The 24,202-nt window shown below is 47.8% G+C and overlaps 1 protein-coding gene across 2 annotated transcripts in view; it reads right to left on the minus strand.

The window, feature by feature from the left end:
• fam172a (family with sequence similarity 172 member A) overlaps window positions 1–24,202 on the minus strand; it is a 154,215-nt gene that overhangs the window by 49,383 nt on the left and 80,630 nt on the right. For both annotated transcript variants that reach the window (XM_036527677.1, XM_036527679.1), the window contains exon 9: window positions 1,906–2,022. In XM_036527677.1, coding sequence (XP_036383570.1) covers window positions 1,906–2,022 — 117 coding nt within the window. The remainder of the gene's footprint in view (window positions 1–1,905; window positions 2,023–24,202) is intronic.

Genomic DNA, 24,202 nt, shown 5'->3' on the forward strand with positions numbered 1-24,202 from the left:
CTAACCCCCCTCATCCCCCCCCTCCTCTCAGGGTCGTCCTAAGTGCGGGGAGGGGAGGGCGGAGGGGTGGTGACGTCACCCGGCCGTCGTCTGACCTATTATCTCCGTATCACCTGTCACACCATGCGCTGATCTCTAAATCAAAGCGCCTCCCGGCTCACCCCGCAGTCCAATAACCCCGGCCCTTAAGAGGAGAATTACAGGAGTCTGACAAGGAGAGGGCTCAGGACGGGGGAGAGAATTGGAAACCCAGCACGCGCACCGGCAGAGGTGCTGTTTCACCTACCGAAACCCGCTGCGTGATCGCCTCGAACCCCCGACCGCGGGGGGAAGCCGCCGGTGAACCTGAATAATGCACAAAATATACGTACGCAGAAAAGTGCATTACACCGGCGGAAAGGAGCCAGGTCTCTGGCGGCGCGGCGAGCAGAGGTTACCTGAGCCCAGACGGGAAGAGATACTACCATCAAAAAGGCAGGCGGGAGCGTCTGATCAGCCTAAGCCCGGCATTAGGAGAGCTCAGAAGCAGGGAGGATCACAAAGATGCCCGCGATTAGACACTTCAATGGAATCACAAAGGACGCAAATGGTGACTTTCACGTTTTTCAGCTGCCGCACAATTACCACCTATTCTTACACTTTAATTATTATGATAAATTAGATTGGAAATAAATTAAATAATCACAGGGGCCCCTCGCCGATTGCTGTTAACCATCAGCACCCACAACGAATTCATAACCACTGTGTGTGTGTGTGTATGCGGGCGTGTGAGTGTGTGTGTGTGTGCGCACGCGCGTTTGCGTGCGTGCCAGTGGCCTCGTCCAATGGCGACGCGCCGAATCCCTCTTTGTGTTCTTGGGTGCGCAGGAGAATTAAGGGTTAATGAAGAGAAAGTTCTTGCGTTATCCTTCATGGAGCTGGGAGTGGAAGGTTATTACAGATTTATTGTTCTGGGTAATCATCACAAATAGAAATCACTTAACATTCCAATTACGCCACGTCTCCAGCATTTCTCCAATGAATCAGAAATAGGAAATCTAGCAGAAGAAGAAGGCCATCACAACCTTGAATCCCAATATTCACACCAGTGCCCACTGAGGCCCCCAGACAGACAGATTAGGACGGAGCAAAAGAGAGAGAGAGCGAGAGAGCGAGAGAGAGAGAGAGAGAGAGAGAGTCAGAGAGAGGGAGAGAGTCAGAAACAACCGGACAGCCTGTTGGCGAGACGGAGCTATTCCGCACGTGACATTTGCATCTTTGGCTCCCGCGTAGCCATCGCCAGGGATCTGGTTTGTCCAATTTATGTGCATATTGAGTGATCACAGGTGCGGTCCGCGGCTAGAGAAGGCAGACCTCAGGTCAGTATATAAAGGGCAGAAACTAAATAAAGCGGCCACGTTACCAGACCATCCGGGAACAGGAACCAATTGAGCTCAGTTATTCAATGACACATTCAATGGCGGGGGGGCAGAGGAATGCAAAAAAAAATCTTTTGGCAACACACAATATGTGCCGGCATGTGCATGTTGTCTTTTTAATGAAATGAAAGGATTAATGAAAACAGCTCACCCAAAGCTCTGTTCATTCTTTCCACATTGCGACTTGTGTTTAATTTAGCACAACAAATTTAAGCAAGCCCTACTCTTGTTGTTTCCTAAGATCAAGATGCTGGTGGTCACTGAAATTAAAAAAAAAAATAAGACACATACACATATGTATACTAGCACACATACACACACACATACATATACACACACACATTACATATCTGTGGCCCAAATTTAAAGCAAAATCTCATTGTATTCAAAAGAATACAACAAAACACAATAAAAAAGAAAAAACTCACCCCCCCCCCATTTCAACAATTCATCGAGGATGCCTTGATTGACCTGATCTCTGGCCTACCTCCTGCATCCATTCCAGGATGGACTTCCCCGCCTCCTGGTGCCAGACATTGTGGACCGAGTCGGTCAGAGCCACGGCACAGACCCGGTTCTTCACCTCCGCCTCCCTGTGGATCATCTGTGAGAGAGAGCGAGAGAGAGAGACGGAGAGAGAAAGGAGAGTCAGAGACCCCCACATTACCCCACATCCCCATCTCACATCACTCACAATACCCAGGTAGTTGATAAACAGCATTTTAGACGATCCTTTTACGCAAAGAGCAGTGTCAGACGCAACTAACACATTGAAAGGACCTGTGTAATTTTGCTAACAGCATCATGGGCTCCTTTGTGATGCTGGATTCACAGGAAAGCAAGGCCCATATAAGTATAACTGTATTAAAGTATGGATGGTCGGGATGGTTGGGAAGTGCAGGCTAAGTGTGTGTATGTATGTATGTATGTATGTACGTGAAGGAACAGATATACATGTTGTACGGCCCTTATTTTGGTTTTGGTTTATTCATGCCTGCAGCTGCCAAGACCTCCTGTGAACACTCTCTCTCTCTCTCTCTCTCTCTCTCTCTCTCTCAGTTCACACAAGAAATGAGAAGAACGTTGGGAGTCCCTGCACTTATTGAAAAGCTGCACACTGTGAAGAGGGCGGATGTTTGACTTTGAGGCGCGTGCATTTAATTCGACTGATAACTACATCATGCTCTTAGTGCTCCTCCACATCTTCCCCAAAGTTAATTACATCGGCCGCCTCCGAGCAGGAGCCGGCTCCTCCTGTCCTCGATCAAACGTCAACAAACACACGTTCCACGTCTTCTTTTTAACGCCTGGATATAGCTACAATGGACCGATTCGCCGGGGGCCAAAAGTATAGCACAGAGAGCTGGCCACTTTGCACACTCTCGCTGAGAAGAAAAAGGCAGAGAGAGACAGAGAGAGACAGAAAAGGCTAGCGACAATAGGTTAACCATCACTTACTTGATGCGTTTTATTGGCATACAGCTGGGCTTCGCTGTACATCAAAGTGTCTATGGGCATTTGAATACATCTCCCAGCCCCAGTTAAATTAAAGTGGGAGTGTATAGAGATGAATGGAATCTATTAAGGCGCTAAGGACTAATATATCATCCAGCTGATAAGCATTTCTCAGGAGCATCTTCCAGGGAAGGGAGCAGACGGCGAAGAATCCTCCCACCCCCGCAGCCTTCCCCTTCCCGAGAAAGCGCCTTAGAATGCTCCGTGGGGCCTGCAGGAACCGTGACGGCAACAGTTCAGAGCCCGGCGAGGCGTCAGTTAGAGGCGCTCGGCGCCGGCGGGCTTTCACCCTGTTTACCGCCGGCTTTTGGGGAGCCGCGTAGCCAGGAACGGCGCACCGGCGGAAAACTCCCGGCCGCGTGACGTTAACCAAACTCTGACAAAACGCAGCTTCGGAAAAGAGAACATGGCACAACGTTGTTTTTCCGTTTTTTTCCCTCCCCTCATCCTGCCATACGGAATCCTATTCACGCTGTTTGTTGCGAGGCAGTTTAGACAAAGGCTCTGTCTGCAGAGATCAGGTTAAATGGCAATCAGAATTGAGGTGCGCCAAACAAACTGGCGATAGGGAAAAACGAAAAACAAGACAGGCCGTCGTCTCCTACTGGACTAGCAATCGTTCCGTCTCGTGGAAACACACATGCGACAGGATGAAATACAGCTCCAAGTGATGGAACTCTCACCAGTACGAAAAGAACGAGAAGAAAAGGCTTTAAAACTGTCTAGTTCTGTGTTTCATGTCTATAAAAGCCAGCCATGTGAAAAGATCAGAATACCCAGACCGGTGTATTGGTCTGATGTTTTCACCTTAGATCAACTCTTAAACAAATCTCAAGATCACAGAAAACTCCTCCACACCATGAGCTCTTCATATCGCGGTTTACAAAAAAAAAAAAAAAAGAAAGACAGAAAAGGAAAGATACATGCGCTGAGTAAAAATAATTCCCTCATGTTGCGGTCTCTCTTCCCTTTTTTTCCCCCTTTTCTTTTACGTAGCCGGATTAGCGAAGCAATGTTTTCGGTAAGCCTCAGCCAATCCCGAAAATCTGGAGGGGGAATTCAGACAGCTGTTTTTATCGGCGCTCCCTCCCGACGACAACATGTGGAAGTACTTGTTGCGCAAAAAACCAATGGAGACAGATGTTGAAACATTTGCTATCTCGCTCCTGCCCTTTTCCGATTACACGCGCGGATCTGTGCGCGGTTAGACGCTCACGGGGTGGAGGGGATCGGGAGATCGGGGTGCTGGGACGGGGCGGGGTGGGGGGGTTGGCGAATGGACAGAGAGGCGCACGGGGAGCGCAGGGCCTGGCTGATAAGACAGCCGGAGCGCCGGCGTCAGGGTGCGGCGCGAGGGCTAACCTGCCCCCACTCGGCTGATTGAGTGAGTGCGACCGGAGGCTTCCTGTTTCCGAAGCCGGCGGGATCTGCGGGCAGGAAGAGGGCAATATCCTCAAGAATGGAAAGGATCACTTAAATCCCTCCTACCGAGCTCAGGACAAATGGAGAGACAGATTCCGCTCTCCCCTCAAAGTGCCTTTATTCATTATCTGTAGATTTATCAGGGAACATGATGTCCTATCACTGTAAAAACACAGGGACAAAAAGCGGGATTGTAGGTGCTGAAAGAAATTTTACAGGCAGTTGCATGATCACTGAACAAAGGAAATGATATTTATTAGGGGGAGCATAAAATGAAAGTGTCCAGTAAAGACAGTCACAACAAATGAGATATATCAGTGCTTCATGCCCCCAAGTCAGACCAACAATATCATGTCAAAGCAAAAAAAAAAAAAATAATAAATTGACTTTGAATTTACCCGGCTATGGGACGTATTCACACCAGTATTCATGGGACGTAACACACCAGTTATCCATGAACTTGCATGTAAATCTAGATGCAAATGGCCAGCCACTTTCAAAATGACCAATGACCCTGTGGATCTACTTACTTACATAAACAGCATTAGTTATTAGGTCTTTCATAAACAGCATTAGGTTATTAGGTCTTATTAATAGCTTTATTAGTAATATTCTGACTAGTTCTAGAAATATACATTTGCATCTACACCATTTGCCATTTATGGCTAAAGAACAGGCACGCATATGTGCCCTGTAAGGCTTCTCTCACTTCCACAGAGAGGTAGATGGGGTAGAGAGCCAGAGATCCTGCTCTTTCCATGAGCTCAGTGGCTCACTGCAATGGTTAATGGTGCCTCCAGAAAGTCAGAACGTCTGAATCAGCTCAGAACATGTATCACACATCGGCTCCTGAGAGTGTCCTTCTTGCTCTGAACAGATCTCTCCGGTCTAGATGAACTCAATTTTTCCTTCCTGGCCACTTCTTTTTTTTTTTCTTTACAGTATTCTATGGAAGCAGCGGTTGCTAAGAGACCCCAACAATCAGCCGAAAACCCAATTAAATAACAAACGGAAAGGCTATTTCCGAGCAGCCGGCCGAAAGCCCCTCTCTGATGGGGGACTGGAGGGGTAAAACAAGGGTAAAATCCGGAAGGGACACTGGTCTCCTGTCGCCTTTCCCGGGCTTGTTGACCTTTTACTTGACTTCAACAGTGCAATACAGCATTTAGTACCCTAAACAGGTCCTTTTCATAACACCAGCTGATGGGGAGACTACATGTTTCCTCTAATGCAATATTTGAAGGCGCGCAGAAATAACTTGATAATGTGTGTTTGCAGATATAATAAGTGCCATTCCAGAATGGAAAAGAAACATTGCTCTGTCTCTCATACATATATATATATATATATATATATACACACATCTTATTTATGACACACAATTATCAAAGCCCTAAATAATACAGATATATGTGTGTGTGCGTACATATATATATATATATATATATATACATATGTACACACACACACACACACACACACACATATCTGTGTGTGCTATAATGAAGACAATTATTTAGGGCTTTGATAATTATGTGTCAAAGGCAGTGAAAGCCATTAGATAATTAGGTAAAAAGTAAATGTTAATCCACAATACTGTTCCTCAGGGGACTTGTGCAGACGCATCCCTGGAAGTCGCCATGAAGAATAGAGGGAGAAATAAAGCAAGCTTTTAAGGCGCTGCGCTTACCAACAAATAATCGCCACGAAACGGCACAATTACGGGAGTGAGAAGCGTCCTCAGCGGCGCGTAATTGCACAGACGCGCGTATATAGATTCCCGGTTATTGTTGTTTGCCGCCCGATTCGGGGCCGGTGCGCCAGAGCCACTGCCAACTGAGCGCTGTAATCGTAGACAACCCGCCGAGCGCTCAACTGCTGCTTAAATATTTGATTGATTAACTATCCAATCACTGACGAGGAAGGGAGAGGAGCTCCGGCGCGCACATATAGAAACGCACACACAAACATACACACACAGCATGATAATCACAAAGTCCAAAGATCACATTCCCTACGATGCATTTCCCAAACTTTCACAACACACGCGGCTGTGATACTGGTGTAATGTGGCGACTCTGACGCTCTCTGTGTAACATGGCAGCGGTACACTCGCCTATAGAGCGTCAGCACTGTGCGCGCAGGACTAGAGAGTGTTTTGCTGACCGCTGCGTTGCCCTGAGAGGCTCTGCCCCAGACAGAGAGGGGGGGAGAGGGGGTGACGGAGGGGTGACCCGCAACCTGCCACAGGCCTGGCCCTGTGGCGTGGCCCCGGGGCCGCGCTGCGCCCCTGTCCCCGCTGTGCAAACAGCGGCAGCTGCCCCGCGCTCTGACACCCACCACAGGATAAGTCAACATTAGCGCTTTCCCGTGCTTTGAAGGCCGGGCCCGCGGTCCCTGCCATCCTTTGTCTAGCTGCAGGAAGGAAACCCTGTGCAGGGGCAGGGAAAGGGGCCACTGGAAAGCCCGGCTCATACGCGAGGTGTGAGAAAGTGTGTCTATATGTGTGTGTGCGTGTGTGCGCGCGTGTGAGTGAGTGAGTGAGTGTGCGTGCATATGTACCTGTATGTGAATGGATGTGAGCGAGTGAGGGTGAGTGAGTGAGTGTGTGTGTGCATGTCCATGTTAGTGAATATGTGTGTGTGTGTGTCTGCAGGCCTGTTAAGGTCACATGCATTTATGGACATTACTCTCCTGGCCCACCACTTAGCGGCGCGGCCAGTTATGATTTATTAGCTGGGTGAGCGGGAGAGTGCAGCAATAACTTCCTCTTCCTTTCCTGCCTAAGAGCCGACCGCCACGTGCACGGGGGCCGCCGGCGGGCGGGGGGGGCCGGGGCGGGCTGAGGGGGGCCGGAGGGGGGACTCGGCCAGACTCCAGACCGCCGCGCAGACTGACGCGCCGGATACGGGACAGGAGGGTCACTTTCTCGAAGCGCGTCAGCGGGGCCGCGAGGAAAGGGAAGCGGAGTAAATATTTACTGACACAGCAGAAAACCGGGCTCAACTCGGGCTGGAAACAAAGGGCAGAGGATGAGGGGCAGCCTGCCAGGAAGCGCCGCCGCGATGCGGCCATCTCTCCGCGGGTGCCGCTGGAAAACAAGGGGAGCACGGGAAGGGCGGCGGGGGGGGCGCCCCCCCACATCACTCGCACGTCAATCGGGCCGTTTGCGGAACGGTCGCCACCCCGCTTTCGCATGAAGAATCTATTACTGTAAAACACGATAATAAAATATGTATTTATACATACGTATGGATGGGTGGGGAGGCGCACGGACTGACAGATTTGCAAGGTCGGAAGTGGTCTGACGGACGGGTGCTTGTAGTGAGTATTCTCGCCTGTGGAGAGAGAGAGGGAGGGTGCTGCGGGCCAGCTGGCCGTACCGGGGCGTCAGGGCGCCAGCGGCTGCTGCCTCGCTTCGGGAGAGGTGGACGGACAGCAGCTGGGGCCCCTGGACCGGGGCCCTCTCGCTGCTCCACCTCCAGCCCGCTCAGAGGGCCCACGCCGCGGGCGTCTGCGCACGCCAGGCTGCACCCCGTCTCCTGCCCCTGCCCCCGCCTCTGTTCCTGCACCATGCTCTCACTCTCCCGTCGCCCTCGGCCAAAGGTGACCAAAGGGCCAGCTTTGCTGTCCGTTGCCGCGGTCACAGCATTTGTGTCATTCGCGCTACTGAAGTCAGAATGAGATTGTATTCTTCTGTATTAACATTCTGACAAATCCATTCATCTCTATTCAGAACTCACTGTAGCGTTTCTTATGTCATACACAAAACAAAGAACTTAAACAATTCTCCCAAAACTCAGCAGTATTATCTGCTTCGTTTTACAGACTTGACAGTGGACCACTTTTTACTGAACTAAAACAACAATAACAGAGGAATATAGGGTTCTCTCTGCCTCTCTGTCTCTGGAATGGATGAGGGAGATGGCACAGGTGAGGCTGCCCACAGAGCCGGCTTTAAGTGCTGCTAAAAGATGTTTTTTGTTTGCTCCGCCCATGATTTTTCCCTTTTCTCCATCTCCATCTTGTCTTTTTGTTCACAGAGACCGGGGCCTGTTTCAGACATCTGCAAAACATCCTGGAGCTCGAACCGGGGGGACGATTACTCATTTCAACAGCCCGTCGCCGCTTTAAGCACGTGGAGGTGAAATAATATCACCGCTGCTCTTTATTTTCACACACACCTCGAAAGCAACAGACTTCCAGGTTAACTTCTAACATTTAACTGCTCATTCCACATACATGTTTATGTACATAATTAAGAAAAAATATTCATAACATTAATTTATAATTAGGATTCATTTCTTAACAAAGTGAAATTACAGCCTGGCTGCTAATTAAAGTCTTGTGTTAATTAGGAGATATTTTACTTAAGAAAACCGGTACAAGGTGCAATGACAACATCTTCATCACGTCCAAATTGACTGCTGTATTATTAGAGCCGGTCTTAAGAATGAGATGAGGAGTTATTTTAAAACGGGCGAATATTGACTAGGCACAGTCTTCTCGGGTCTCTGCAGCCCTTTGGAGCTGCAGTAAAATATAAACCTAACCTCAATATTTTCCCTTTCAGTGCTGGGACTTGCTGGCCCATTAAATTCTCCTTCCCATGTGTCATCTCACCCGCTTCCTCTATGAAATTTTAGTATAATTAAACTTTCTTAATGATTTATAAGATATAATAATAGCCGTAAGTATTTCAGAGCAGGTTAAACTGACACCCTTTAAGTGCACACGGGGGACGACCCGGTTTTAACATAGTTTCGGATCATTGACTCCTGCCTGGAGAAAGTGGCTGAAAGCAGTCATGTTGTCTTTGTGAAAGTCCTCCGCCGCTATAACTCAGCGGCCGTGACACGGACAGCTCCCCGCGAACCGGGGGGCCTCTGCCTACCCCCCCCTCCTTTCCCCAACACCCCCCAACCCCGGCCTCTGTGGGACTCAAGGTCAGAGTGGCGGAGGGCAGAGGAATCGTGGTAACGATGGGTCCTCTTGCCCCACCTGCCAAAAAAAGGAAAAACAACAAATAAATAAATAATAGGCACAGCAACAGCGGTGCTCGTTACAGCCCTGCCGCGGCTGATTAAAACGGCCGGCCGCCACGCCAAACAAACACAGATGTTTGTACTCTCATATCTTTTTCTTCGGGAAGCCGATATGATTACCACTTAGGAAATCAACGTGCTGTGGGCTCGGTTTTTTTCTCCCCTGTTTTATTTTCTGCCTCTCTCTGTCTCTCTCTCTCAGCACTTGTCATTGCAGATTACACCAATAGCTAATGTGTAAACTATCCGCACTGCGAGGGAGACCGCCGTTCCCCTCAAGCGGAGGTGGCACTCGGCTCGGTGGAGGTACGCGGTTCAGACGAAATAAACAAATAAACGCTGCTCCCGTTGTTGCTGCGATTTAACAAAACAGCTGTCAGGAGCAAAACGCGTTTGGACTTTTCACCTTTCAAATCGGCTCGCAAACTCACGAAAACACAACAGCGTGCGTAAACTGTTTGTTTCGGCAGCGGGGCTGACGCAGTCGCCATCGCCGTGGCAGGCTTTAGCTACCGTTGTGGCCGACGGTCCACAACTATAAATACCAGCTTCACGCTGTTGTGGTCCGCTACCCTCCTCAGCCCATCCTATCCCAGAGGAGCAAGAAACAGCAAGAAGGAACGCCACACACAAAAGGCTGGGAGCAGTTTTCTCCAGCCTCCCTGGCAGCGCTGTGACTTCACAGCCAGTTCAGGTGTGCAGGGAGGAGGGGGGGGGGGGGGGGGGGGGGGGGCGATCAGGAAGAGAAACCTTCCGTCTGTGTATGAGCCCATCGCCGCCTTCCTCCAAGGCTATTGAAACACATTCTCAAGGGAACCTTTGTTTGAACTTTCGGTGACGATTTCCCGTCTTTTGGGGGGGACAACTTTTTTTTTCCTTTACGAAAAAAAGAAGAAGCAAATGAATATGACAAAAGGCCGTGGTTTTTTTTTTTTTCACGCTCCGTTATCAGGCCCTGCCCTCTCCGAGCGAGCGGCGAGCCTCTCCAACCATGAGGTAATGACCGGGCACCCCGCGCCCGCCGAGCGCCCTGCGATAGGTCCGCTGCGGGCCGCGCTCCACAGAGAGGCGCCGAAATTAATGAAAATATGTAACAATCTGAAATGAACTTCCCATAGCCAACAGCTACGTTTTAACCAGGAGGAGAGGAGGAAAAAAAATCCATTACAGCACCACGCGCGCCAGACTGTCAGAAGATGCCGCGTCCCACAAAATAAAACTTTCAAATTATCACATGCTAAATATAACACGTGCTCCCACCACTCTATTGATTAGACTGCCTTTTCCTTTTTTTCCCCTCTCACTGGCAGGTGATGCGCTATCAAGCTCAAGAGATAGATTAATTACTATGATAAAGAGAGACGGCAAATTCAAAAAAAAAAAAAAAAAAAAAAACACACAGAGGAACCTAATGTGCAAAACCAGAAAAAAATGCAGATTATTCCTTGATTGCACACCTTTTTTCATAAGCAGCCTTTGTGTTTGATCATTTTGAATGTAACATAAAATTAAATGTTACAATTGAAGTTGAACAGTTCAATCAAATATTTAAAGCAAAGAAGAACAGACTCCCATGTTTCCATTTGTATCTGTTGCAAAGGGTAGAGGGGGACCAAGTTGGCACAGCAGTACTGGAATATGACAATTATTCTTCAGAAGTATTTATTTAATGATTCAGCACATTGTACTATAAAGTATATTTATCAATAAGAGTTAAAACACCAACCAGTACTGCTTCCAATAATATACTGTATGCTGCATTATTCCATGGCCGTTCAGATTTGCTTAAATGCAATCATTAATAATGAGGCTATTTCTAAGAATTAACATAAACATACTCTGGCAATCACAATGATGAACAGAAAAATTAACCAGAAAATTTTCAGTTTTTAATATGCTGAAATGATCTAAAATATATCAACAATTAACTCGTACAAAATAGAGAAATACAAGACATGCAAATTAAAAAATCCAATATATACTAAATGTAAATGATAGATGTAAATGGTAGTGATGTAAATGGTAATGAAGCTTATTTTATGAGCAAAACTAATCATCATTTAGTGTGCATAAAAACTTGGGCCGATACAAAATGTCAACAATGCGCAAAGGCTGGAGACATACTGTGGCGTTGCTTTGGCTAGTATTTGTTCTAATGCGATGAAGTTTCCGCTTGTGAAATATCACAACATGTATAAATGTAAATACACAAACTATCGCTTTTGCTCTCTTTGTGTCACACACATACACACACACGTGCACACTCACATCGATTCCCTCAATTAAATAAAGCAACACTTAAATTCAATTACAGAAGCGCTACCACATTTGCCTCAGACTCTGTGGTGTGCTACAACTCCACTTTAAAAGAGAAATGAGACGCATTAGATCTTTGTTAGTTTTACACAAATGACTCTTAACGTATGAGAGAATGTAAGCAAACATAACACAACAGGGTTTTATTAATTAACCATCTTCTATTTTTTCTTTTCCTGTTTTTTTTTTTCCTTTTTTTTAGTGAAACACAGCCACATAAACAGCTTGACTCTACTTCTCTGGGATGCGGGTTGCTCTCTATGCCAAATAAACAACAGACCCCCAAAAAAAAAAAAAAAAAAATTATGAAAAGCATGGAAAAAATAGTAAAATGGCAAAGCTCTCTTTTTTTCTATGATCATTTTTACTTTTATAATACTGAATATGATCACTTCACTTTTTGATGACCATAATGGTGAATGTATTTTTTTTTTTCATTACAGGAAATAATGTCCTTTGAAAAGACCATGTCACTCAATCACTTCATTAACAGACTGAAATCCAACAGACAGAACAAACCAAGGCGCCCCCACCCCTAGAAAAACACCAAAATGACCTTTTTTCCCCTAAAATTCTTCACACAATGAAATTACCTTTTTAACTATTAAAAAAACTGTCAGGCCTTTGTCGGAGTATGGTAATTACGTGTCTCTGCCAGGGACATTTGAAAAGAAAACATTTTATTTATTAGTTTATAATCACGCGAGACATTTATGCAGTGATGAAGGTAAGTTTGAATGCAGTGATTATCTTGTCATTTTGGGCTTTTTTTACCCTTGCTACTCATACAATAGTGAGCGCCGAACACTGCCGATTTCCACCGTCTTCTTTGTTACGTGGCATGTTTGACACCTCTAAACAATGCCGTAAACCGCATCCATCCACTGCTTAGTCTAGATGTACCAATTAAAGCTATCAAGTGTCAAGATTATTTTTTAGATGACAATTGAGCAATCAATAATTCAAAATTGTCACGTCAGCTTTTCATCCAAAAAGAGGCTAATTTATTGCCAATAAGAAAAAAAGCTAGCGGAAAAAGTTATTTGTGTACAGATATAAAGGGCTACGTACGTTCTGAGTTTGTACGTGTGAACGGTCCATTGCTTTGGCAGTTATGCTACTTTATCTAATCAGCGAATGCGCCATGGGACTAGTGATTTGCCAAAAGATGCAAAGTGAGAATTCTTCTTTTTTTTAATCCTTTCTCTCACATACTTGTCGCCCTGTTTCTGTGTGCAACCCCTTCCTTCATCATTCTCTCGCTCTGACCCGGGCTTAAAGGAAGCGAGCCAGCCGTGGGCCGGCCGCGCTCTCATTCAGTGGCTAACGACGCGGGGAGAAGCAGAGTGGCCTGTGTTGTGTTGCGAGAGAGCGAGGTCCGTGGAGGAGGCCGAGGGAGAATTAGCGACAGAAGTCACTGTTACCACACAAGGGCTTTAAGCACTGGACGTGAACTTAGGTGATTCTGAGCAAACTGACCCCCCCACCTCCTTCATTAGCCAAACACAGCGTGTTGACTTTAGACCAGAGACAGAATGGCAACCGTCGTTAACTGCCCAGGAGTGTCCTAATAGGAATTGTATTATTAATGAATGCAGATTTACAGGAATCGGACAAGAGAATTCACCCCCCCCCCCCTCCCCGCCGCCTTCCGTCCCCCGTCCCCCAAAATGCACACACTTACTCGCACGCACACACACACACGCAGGCAGACAGACACACTCTCACCCTCAAAAACACCCACTCTTAGCTTCTACAAAGAAAGTACTAACAAAGGATAGGCAGTGCCCCCTAGTGTTTTCACCAATGAGAAATGAAATGAAATCAAGTGGTTCTACCCCCCAGAAAAGAGGAGGCTTAAGTCACCACAGCTCTGCCATTGCATCAGGAAAAAAAGAGAGGGGGGGTGCAGGACAAGAGGGTGGAGGGGGGCGACTTGGAGTCGGGGGGTGGGGAGGGGAGTATTAAAAGATTTCTGACACAGCCAAGATGTTTTTAATGTTCCAGGCAGCTCAGCTCAGGAGAGGGAAAAATATGGCCTCGGAATAACAGGCCATGCATGAAAGCGGATGTCAGAAAGTCCAGAGGAATCACTCACTGTGAAGTCGTCTAATAGAAACTGCTGAATACATAAGGCAGGAGGCACAGGCTGAATGACTAAACCGGAGTGGCCCGGGCCCAGCGTGAGAGTGCTGATTCAATCAGAACCTTCAATTAATAACTGCAACAGTTTTCCTTTTTTTCGGTGGGAGGCAGGCCCGTTACTGTACCCGCATTCTGCCCAATCTCGCGCCCTCGGCTCTGGGACGGTCTGATCCGGTCCCCCCGTCCCATGCCGTTGGCTCCTCTGATCTGCATCTTCTCACCATTCATCTGATTATTCCAAACCCTGTTGTGTGTGTGTGTGTGTGTGTGTGTGTGTGTGTGTGTGTCTGTGTGTGTGTTTTTGACCAAGACAAGGACCCTCAAAAACCCCACCGTGAAACAAGGCCAGCGCCTCTTTGAATTCTGCATTCAGCTTAAAGCTAGCTATGACATCAAAGGAGGCCCGATGCTACGAGCCACGCACGCCTTTTTTTTTTCTCCCTTTTTCACAACCCCACCATATTTCACAGCACATAAAACCTTAAAATGGCACATAAAACAGTTCATCTCTTTTCAGTGTCGGCTTTCCGGACTTAAAAATTAAATATGTTTTACCGCAGGTACATAACTAAAACATACCCCTGGAAAAAAAAAGTCATAAAAAATTCAAACGTGGATTTCGCTAAGTATTCGACGCGAGGCGAGGACGAGACACCTCCTGCACAAGCGCCGTGCAGTGATAAAAGTCACTCCCAGCGCGCCAAGGGCAATACATTCTAAAGATGTGTGTAAACACACTTTTTATACCACTCGTTACGCTGGGAAACAGGGTCATGTTTACACAATATAACTCATTATGGCTCCCTTTTTACGCGAGGACTAGCCGGAGAAACTCGACCCCACGATTTCAGACGGGCGAATAGGCTCTGGCCAGCGCCGTAAAATCCCTGCTTCTACGTTCAATAAAGTTTAAAAGTACAGAGGGGCAGGCGGGGAGAGGCAGGCACAGTGGGAGAGGAATCTAAAGTCGCCCAAAAGTCAGGGAGTTCAGTGACATTTGTTCAGCACAGGCAAAAAGCCCCTCCCCCCCCTTGGGATCTGCTTTCAGCTGATCCCCCCCCCCACCTCCCCTGAAAGATATTATTTCAGTCTCTTCCCCAGCAAGGCAGATTTATTATTTCTATTTTGATGTTGAGCAATGCCTGCAAGAACTGGCAACCCCAATTGACTTCAATTTATTTTTTAAAAAATACACTCCCGATATATTTATTTCATTAGCTGTGTTCCCGAAAGGAAATATTAGTGAGATAAGGCCGAGGCGTTTGAAACCCATTTGTGGGGGGATTGTTTTCTGTTCGTCATTATGAGTTTGGTTGGTGTGTCCCCGTTCCCCTGTACACTCTCAAACCTCCCCTACCCCCAAATCTCTGACGAGTATGAGATTTGCCACAAAAAATACAAAACAAAGCCACAGAATGCACTGTAGTAATGATGGCCTGCTTATTCCCCTCAACCCCGGCCTTGCTGGATTGGATGCAGTGATGGCAGAGACAGAGAGAGGGAGAGAGAGGGAGGGAGAGGGAGAGCAGAGAGATGATCAGGGTCTCCCAGACGCCGCTGTCTGTGTGTAACCTCTCCGGCGGCTGGCAGACAAAGCTGCAGACGGAACTCAGACCCAGAACAAAGGGTGATGCCGGGTGCGAGCCTGCCGGGCATGCCCAGAGTGTAGGCCGTGCCCAGGGGTGCTGCGGGGCGAGGCGGGGGGCTCGCCGCCCCCTTTGTAGCACCGGGTCCCCCTCGGCACCGCGCTCCCGAACAACCAGGGGGGATCGCGGCCCGCCCTCGGACACCTCGCTGCTCCTCCGCTGCTCGGTTTAAAAAGGCCAGCCACTGCCGGCTTCCCAGAGTCCAGCCGCAGAAAATGGGAGCTTCAGAATGGCTAACAGGCAGGCAGTGCTCTCCTGACATGAGGGAATGTCAGAAAAAAAAGCCCATGCCAAAGACAGGAGAAGAAAAGCCTTTCATTTTTTGTAAGTTACAGATATATATTGTGGAGAGCCATGAGTTGAGAATGGGTGGGGGTTGGGGGGGGGGGGTGTTCGATTTTAGCTGCAAGGCTGATGATTCTCTGAGACCCAGGTATAGGCGGACGAGATTGGGGGTGGGGGTGAGCGTGTGTGTGTGTGTGTGTGTGTGTGTGTGTGTGTGTGCGCGTGTGTTTGAGTGTCTGTGTGTGTTGCCAAGCTGGGGCTCGGCTGGGCTTGTGAGGAGCTGCTGCATGAGGGAAGGGAAAAAGACAGAGAAACAGAGAGAGAGAGAGGGAGAGGGAGGGAGGGAGAGGGAGAGAGGGGTGGTGAGAGCGAGGGGAGAGTGAGAAAGGCTCCAGCTCTCTGCCGGTGTCAAGAAAAGCGAAACATTATTAAGATATCTGTGGTAAAGTTTTCACTTCCCCCGTCAGAAATGTTTGAGATGAACTCTGTGTAGCACTGTCTTCGGGAAAAACAAAGTGATCAATGCGAGAATGCACCGGGCTCCCTTGGACAGGCCAATCAATGCTAGAAAGAACCTTGCCCAGGGCCTTATGCAAATAGAATCACGTCCTGTAACCTCAGGAGCGAACATGCGCAATAGATCAATGAGAACTGATAAAACCTTACAGCTATATCAGCCGCAGCCAGTAAATATGTAATGATGAATCCCTTAAGATTCAAGTGAACTCTTAAACTAGGTTGGCTCCAACACCAGGCAGAATAAAAAAAAAAATATCCAATCCTTACACAACAGGCTAGGAGAGGAAGATTTTTTTTTCTTTCACGTGGGGGGGGGAAGAAGGCAGCAAAAAAAAAAAAAAAAAAATCATGAGGCCGAGTATTATGAATAGTCACTTCAACAATACTTGTTTGAGACATAATGATTTTCAATTACATCACCATGGTAACATTGGCGCGTTAGCAGAAAAAAAGAAATACACACTGTCACAGAGAAGGCCTTGTGAAAGCCCACCTTCACTTCGAGGACTTTGACAACAGGACTGAAAAACACAGATTAACACAGATGGCTAACTAGCCACACTTGTTTAGGGAGAAAAAAAAACAATGGAAAGGATGGCAAGACAGAAGAAATAAGAAATGAATTCAAGTGCGAGGCCACCAAACTGCCAATGATGGTGGCACAGTGGCATTTTGGGACACTTATCACAATTCCACGTTACCTACTGCATTTGAAGAGCACAGAAATAATCATCTTTCCAGATAATGCGCTATCCAACAAATGTGCTTAATGTAGTCACCATACAATGGAATATAATATGTATACTGTGGTACAATGCTGCACTCCAGTATCCTGGAATTTCTAACACTATTTTTCTGCAGTATGCAAGGCAAAATTGCCAAAATCTGCAAGAGGCATAAAATCTATATTTGGTAGATGCTGATCAAACAAAACCGACGGAGCTCTCGGGTCTTGCGGAACTCTCAATATTTGATAAACACAATTTAAATAAGGACACCGCACACAGAATTGTAAAATTTGGCAGTTGTGTGTGATCTTAACATGTTTAGTTAAATTAATAATAAAAAGTTGGAAAAATCTCCTTCAGAGCTGTGTGGGGAATTCTCAGTATCCCTTGCTTCTGCGATGTCAGTCAGGGATACATCTAGGAAGTGTGTGTGCTATACTGTGGTCAATTTCCTAGCACTGGAAACTGAGTTGCTTTATTGGAACTGAGTTGATTCACATTCATCGTATTCAGGAAACCTCGTGAATGTTTTCCTAAAATGCATTTTTCTTTGGGCTGTGTCTTGCAAGCTCTGTACAGTTCATACATGTGTACCTCACTAATTCAGCTCTATACAGACAGCTCCATTGTATCCTACAGGCCAAGCCAAAACCACACCCATTTTCCATGTTCGTGGTTCCTTTAAGCAGGGTTCTATTTCAAGTGTGTGTTGTGTGTGTGTATACATGTACACACACACGATACATGAAGCTTACTCTGCGATGCCTAATTAATGATGAGACCTCAGACCACTTCCATGTGAGAAAAGAGAAGAAATAGGCAATTCCACTGAGCGCTAATCTGTCCTCCATTGCTAAACACATCAAACTCTCTCTGTTGTTAGCTCTACTAATTAGTCTGTATAACTTAGCATCCTGCTAAATGCAGATAGCGATAATACAAATGTTCAAGATGTTGACGAGAACAGTTCTGGCTGTTTTGCCAAAAACACTGGGATCAACAATGGGAAACAGTAAAAACAGCAAGACAAAGACAAGCACAATGTGCTTTACGGATCCCATTTGAACAAGAAACTCACTGCTTTTCCATGCCTTCCTCATTGTCCCCGCAACACAAATACATGTAAAGATAATACTATTAGTAATTATAGTACAGAATTATTACTAATCAATATCATATTTTGCTCACCATTAACACTCTGCACACATAATTATGAATGGTTTAGGCAAAATATCTTACAAGGTACATTGGACTGTTTACTTAATAGTTCACCTCACAATGATAATTCAGCATACATATCTTCTTGGAATTTGAAAGAAATCAGAAGTTCTTTAAAAACAACCACTTGGCACTTGAGTATAAACCCCAGGGAAAATATTTAGCTGATCATACCAAGCAAATGCCAGGTGAGGGGTCCTTAGAAAGGAGATTCAGAAGACTCCAACAGATCCAACCAAACACTTTCCCCGGGTTCAATTTTCTCACAACCCAAGCTGCCTTCTACCACTCGTCTTTCCTGTGTGCCTTATTTGTTGGTGTACCTAATACTTCAACCCCCCCCCCACACACACACACACGCGCGCGCACACACACAAACACACAAAAAATCCTTTCAGTTCTTGGCGGCAGCTTTGAGAAGATGTGGGCGAAATCTGCAGAGCGTCATCTTTATTAGCGATGCTCCTGCGTCGATACCGGGGCGCCACCATAATTATTGGGCTGCCCGCTCTTCAAGTGGCGGCGGTGGAGGACTTTTAAGGGGCTGAATTATAATGGTAAATAAGAGCCTCTGGTATCTGAAATCGGTAGACGCCTCCTAACGAGGAATAAACCTAATGCATGTTCGGTAGCGGATACAACGGTAAGTGCGCTCCTCTCTAAGCTTGATTAAGCTGCTCTGCCGGTCCTGTCGATATCTGTGGGCTACACTTTACCTTCTTGTCACCTGTTGCGCCGGCGGTGAGGAGCACTTACAGGGGGGAGAGACTCTTCACACTTCAGCTCGGTGCGGTGCCTAATCACGCTCGCTTAGGCCTGCCTGCCCCCGTTCTCACGAGCAGAGGGGACGGGGCGGGCTGTGTTCTGAGCTCAGAGGGAACGGCACGTTCTAACGGACCTCGTGACGGCAGGAGATCTCATCCGCCGTGCAATACAGGGGATGGAGCATAAACTGTATGCTCAGTGGGATAAGGCCTAGGGCTGTTTCAACTCCAGTGCTGGTTTGCGGACCTCAACTGGCTGGAGAAAGGACATCAGCCACCAAGTCTTTGCCGAATTTACACGCATTATGAATAAATGTTCCAAGTGCAGTCACTGGGAAAAGTCCTATAGAGATTATTTTGTTAAATACACTATCCCTGCCTCTAAAGTATCCATGAATGGTTTCTTTTTTTTTTGGTGGTGGTGGTTTGGGGGGGGGGATTACTAAACGGAACAGCAATGGCAACGGAAACGGGTTTGGATATCTCGGCCTAATAAAAGTCCTGAATAGATTCTCTGTTCCTTATTGGCTCGTAGGAGGCATTTGGCTCGCCGCTCCTCGCGTGTAATGCGCCTTGACGGTAAATTGATATCAATTAAAAAGACGCACGGGCGGCCATTCGCAGGTACAAGCTGCCAGCGCTAGATTGCGCACCGCGGCCGTGAAGCAAACAAAACAAGGGAAGGAAAAAAACGCTCGTGCTGATTGGCCGAGCAGATTTTCACATCTCCCAAAAGCAAAAATGTAATACCGCAGCCAACGCACGAATTTTCAAGAACTCATCAATGCGACAAAAAAAAAAAAAAATAGAAAAGAACAACAACAAAAAACCAATAAAGAAAAATAAATGCACTCCATTGAAAGGGAAATCTTCACAATAGCTATTGTGAGTATCCCTTTCAAGCAACAAAACATCAGAGGTTTCTGGAGATGTCATTTGCCTCCCCAAACAATGTGGAGGTAAAGACTTTGAATGGAAGTGGATGAAGGACATCTGTACATAATAATGTCCAACCGAAGTATTCAGTGTCAGTACAATGTGTTGTCTGGAAGAATGTCCTTGGACTATCACTGTAGCAACCCGCTGAGGGGGAACAAGCAATCAATTGAAATCAAATCAAATTTTAAACCACAACATTCGAACAGCACAATCTACATCCAGATGTTAAGAGGGAAAAAAAACGACTGCTCCCCATACACACCCAGCTATGTCTGCCCACCCCGAGAAAATGAAGAGATTAATACTTCAACTCTTTAAGATAGGAGGGGCACACACACAGGCAGACACATGTACAGGGAGAGAGCTAGAGCACAATCTATACACACTAATACACATACACATAGACACACATACACAAGGCTCTAGCTCTGAGAGTGACTGTCCCACTGGCTGCTGGCTGGCTGGCAGGCACTTTTGTCATGGCGTTCCTATTGTTTCACTTCAAATAAAATGGGATGCTCTGGATACAGCTCCGCTAATTTCTTTACCCCCCCCGCTACCCCCTCCCCCCCAATTTATCATCGCCTCTCACCCCTGTCTCCCTAATGTGTTTCTGATTGCGAGACTAAACACCGGTCCTCATCTGACTGGGGTGCCGAGTGCGGGCAGACACTCCTCCATGGATACCTCCAAAATCGCTAACGAGCGGGACAGGCACGAGTTGTGTACAAAAAGGGCTGCACCCCTTGCCCTGCTAAAGGAATCACTACGCCATGCAATTACTGCTCATGAGACACATTGCAGGGGTGTTTATCAATTACAAGCAGCACTTCCCAGCCTTCATGAATGCTACTTTTGCTTCAAGCGCGACACCTGATTGGCTGAGTATTCAATGCTTGCACCTCATTGGTTGCACAGCTGTTTGTGGGGACAAATACTAAGTGGCAGAACGTGACATGTGACTGAAGTGAGGCGGGCCTCCTGTTCCATGTCCCCCGGATCAGAGTGCACTGGTGTGCACTGGTGGCTGGTCTCCCCCAGCGGTGCACACCAGGACACTGGCAGGAGCCGAGGCACTTCCAGAGCGCCATGTGTTGGCGGCGCTGCCAGCGTTAGCTGCGCCCCGGCCAGGCTGCAAACCGTAACCCAGGAAACTGCGGGTGAGGGGCCTGGGAGCGCAGGAGTGGGAGGCATGTGGGTGTGAACGGGGGGGGTGGAGGGGGGGATGGGGGTGTCGGCGACTGGGTGAAACGGCGCCCCCGCCAGGTTAGGCGTTAGCGGCGCACACCGCGCTCAGGAAGCTGGCGCTGGCGCCGGCCGTCCCCAGCTGGACCTCGGGACAGCCAACAGCAGGTTCAGCTCAGGCTGTATGTGGGTGGGACAAAACCCCCCCCAATCTTGGATCCCAATCCCAAAAGCCTGTGGGGGGTTCCTTGATCAGCGCAGCCATTGAGGAAGCAGTGTGTAACCATGACTGTGTTCCTCTGCACTGCTCAGGGCTCAGTCAGAGGGGGGGGGGGGGGGGGTGTTGGGGTGAAGTGAGGACACACATCTTTAATCAGCGCTCCCACTCCCTCGCTGATGAGAACATGGAAGATGGGAAAGAGCGCTTTGAAGCAGGGGGGAAAAACACAGTTGCCACCATTTTTTTTTTCCTTTTGTTATTTTAATGGCATCAACAGCCCACAGCTACATGTACTGTACGAGGTCAACGCTAGAACATCCTATTTCTGATCAAAGAGCCACCGGAGCAATAGACTGATCCAATTGATCAGGTACGAGTTATCAATATTTAATATTCATCCGATTTGCTAAGCTTTCGGTAGTGTATCAAGGGTGAAGGGGTAGAAGCATCCCCCTGACATTTTACAGCTGTTCACATGGCAGACACTATCTTTGGCAGAGCGATTACATCAAAGCAAATGGACGTAAGTACATACAGTAGGGCCGCAAAAACAACGGTACATACAGAAAATGCCAGACCACATCTTAAAGTGATATGCCACAGTACTACAACCAGCGTAAAACTGAAAATACAAACCACGTCCTGCAATGAAGTACATTTCAACAACCACTAGTAGTTATAAACTGCCTGTTAGTTTGGAAGAGGGTGGAGTTGTGGAGGTAAGAATGGAGGTGATGAACCCTCAGGCAAGCAGAGCTAAGGAGTGAGACCACGGGAGGTGCAGGGGATCTGGAGAGAAGGCTCTGTTTTTATTTTCATGACAGTATTCTAGAATTATTGATATCCCTGAGCAGGGCCACTGTTCCAATAATCAGAGCTGTGACAAGACAACAGACAAGCCTTTCAGAGGAAGGGAGAGGCTTGCATGCCCCCCCCCCGCGGAAGCGGTAGCGTGCGTGGAGAAGGCAGACACAGCGCTCCGCAGGTTTCCCCGCGCCACCGCCACAGAAACATTCGCTGACTGCTAAAAGTCATTCCGCCCGCCGCTCTGCTGACGTGGCGCTTCTTTCGAAGCAGAACTTTAAGAGACGAACTCGGTCCCTGACACACAAAAAAAGTCCTTTACAGAGCTCCTGCGCATTCCGAGCGCCGCCCGGGAGCCCCGCTTCCTGGGAGAGTTCAAAACGAGAGCCACACTGACAACGACCCCCCCCCCCCAAATCTCCGAGATCCTGTTCCTGGGGGAGACGCAGTGCTGTTATTCCCGGGTCTCTGCGGCCCTTTGAAGCGGTGCAGGAGAATTCTGCGCCCCGAACCCCACCTGTCTGGGTAGGAACGCGTCCTGTTTTTATCTCCCTCCTCCTATTCTCTAACCCGGAGCACGGGTCTGGCTGCCTTAAAAACCCAGAGCCAAGAACTTCTGCAGCTGAAATCCTGCAGAACAAATTTAAAACCCGCCAGGATTTATTTATTTATTTTTCTTAATAATCACCTAATTCATACTCGCTAAACAACGCTGATCTCCAGGAAGTCCCTAAATGCAGGCCTACAATTAGAAATTAGAGGGCAAATTGAGGATTAAATGCCATTATTTCCACAATAATTCCTTTCAGTGCACTGGGGGAGGTCCGCAGGAACCGCGCTGGGTTTCAGCGCATGAAGTGCAGTCTGCTGCTCTCCGCCTCAGCTGCTCGGTGGCATTTGATGCAGTTCCTCAGACACTCAGGAGCTGTATTTTAATGCAGCTTCTCAGACACTGAGGAGTAGTGTTTTGATGCAGCTTCTCAGACACTCTAGAGCGATATTTTGATGCAGTTCCTCAGACACTCAGGAGCAGTATTGTGATGCAGTTTCCTTCGCTTAATTTCAGCTGTTTCTCTTCCTCCTTCCTGTGACATGTCCACAACGTTCGAGCCCAATTCGGCCCACCGAGAGAGGGGCATGGTGGGGGAGAGCAGGTCTAGTATACAGGCCCATGTTCTGCAGTCCCACAGCTCCAAGCACATGGCAGAGCTTTTCCTGCGACCATCACCTGTCTTCCTTTTGTCGCAGGACCCTCGAAGCGAGACGCTCTGCTTCCACACTCCATCCATGTGCCTTTCAGGACACGTGTGTTTCCTCAGCGCGGTTGGAGCGCGGCGTAACAGCACCGCAGCTAACCGACACGCACCCGGCCCCAGAGCGCGCATGCCTTACAGTAAACAGACTGCAGTAGCGGCGTGACGACAGGGGCCTCACAGGAGCGTCGACCTGCTCTGTCTTCAAAACAGTTTCGCACTTGGTTTAAACAATTTAGCATTTTGTTTAGTTTTTTTTTTCCTTCTTTTATTTGAAAATGCGTGTCCATGGGTGGCTTAGCTGCACCACGGAACTCCGCCTCACAAGCTCAGGAGACAAGCAAGAGCGTGAGCAAACTCAGCCAGCCAACGCAGGCGTAAAACAGACAGGAAGTTAGCGCGAGGGGGGCCGTGACCAAGAACACCTGCCCCGCGAGGCAGACACGAAATAACGGTACCCCACCAGGGACTATGTGCGATAAACAACCCCAACCCGACAGCGTCCGTTTAACCTGTCACCCCCTCACACGGACAGGCCGGCTCAGTCACAGACGCCACAGGCTCCATTACGTGTCCGTGACACAGGCGGGCGCGCTCTGTCCGATCCCCGGGACTCTGTGGGGGGAATGCCACCTCTGCAAACCTACGACTTACCTTCGCCTCTCACGGAACATAAAGCAAGCATCTGCTCAGTCCAGAAGGGCTGGGCATGCGAGTGCACAAACGCATATCAATGTATGTAGAGCGAGAGAGCGGGAAAGAGAGAGTGATCAATACAAT

The sequence above is a fragment of the Megalops cyprinoides genome, chromosome 4, assembly GCF_013368585.1.
Source record: "Megalops cyprinoides isolate fMegCyp1 chromosome 4, fMegCyp1.pri, whole genome shotgun sequence".
Classification (NCBI taxonomy): Eukaryota; Metazoa; Chordata; class Actinopteri; order Elopiformes; family Megalopidae; genus Megalops; species Megalops cyprinoides.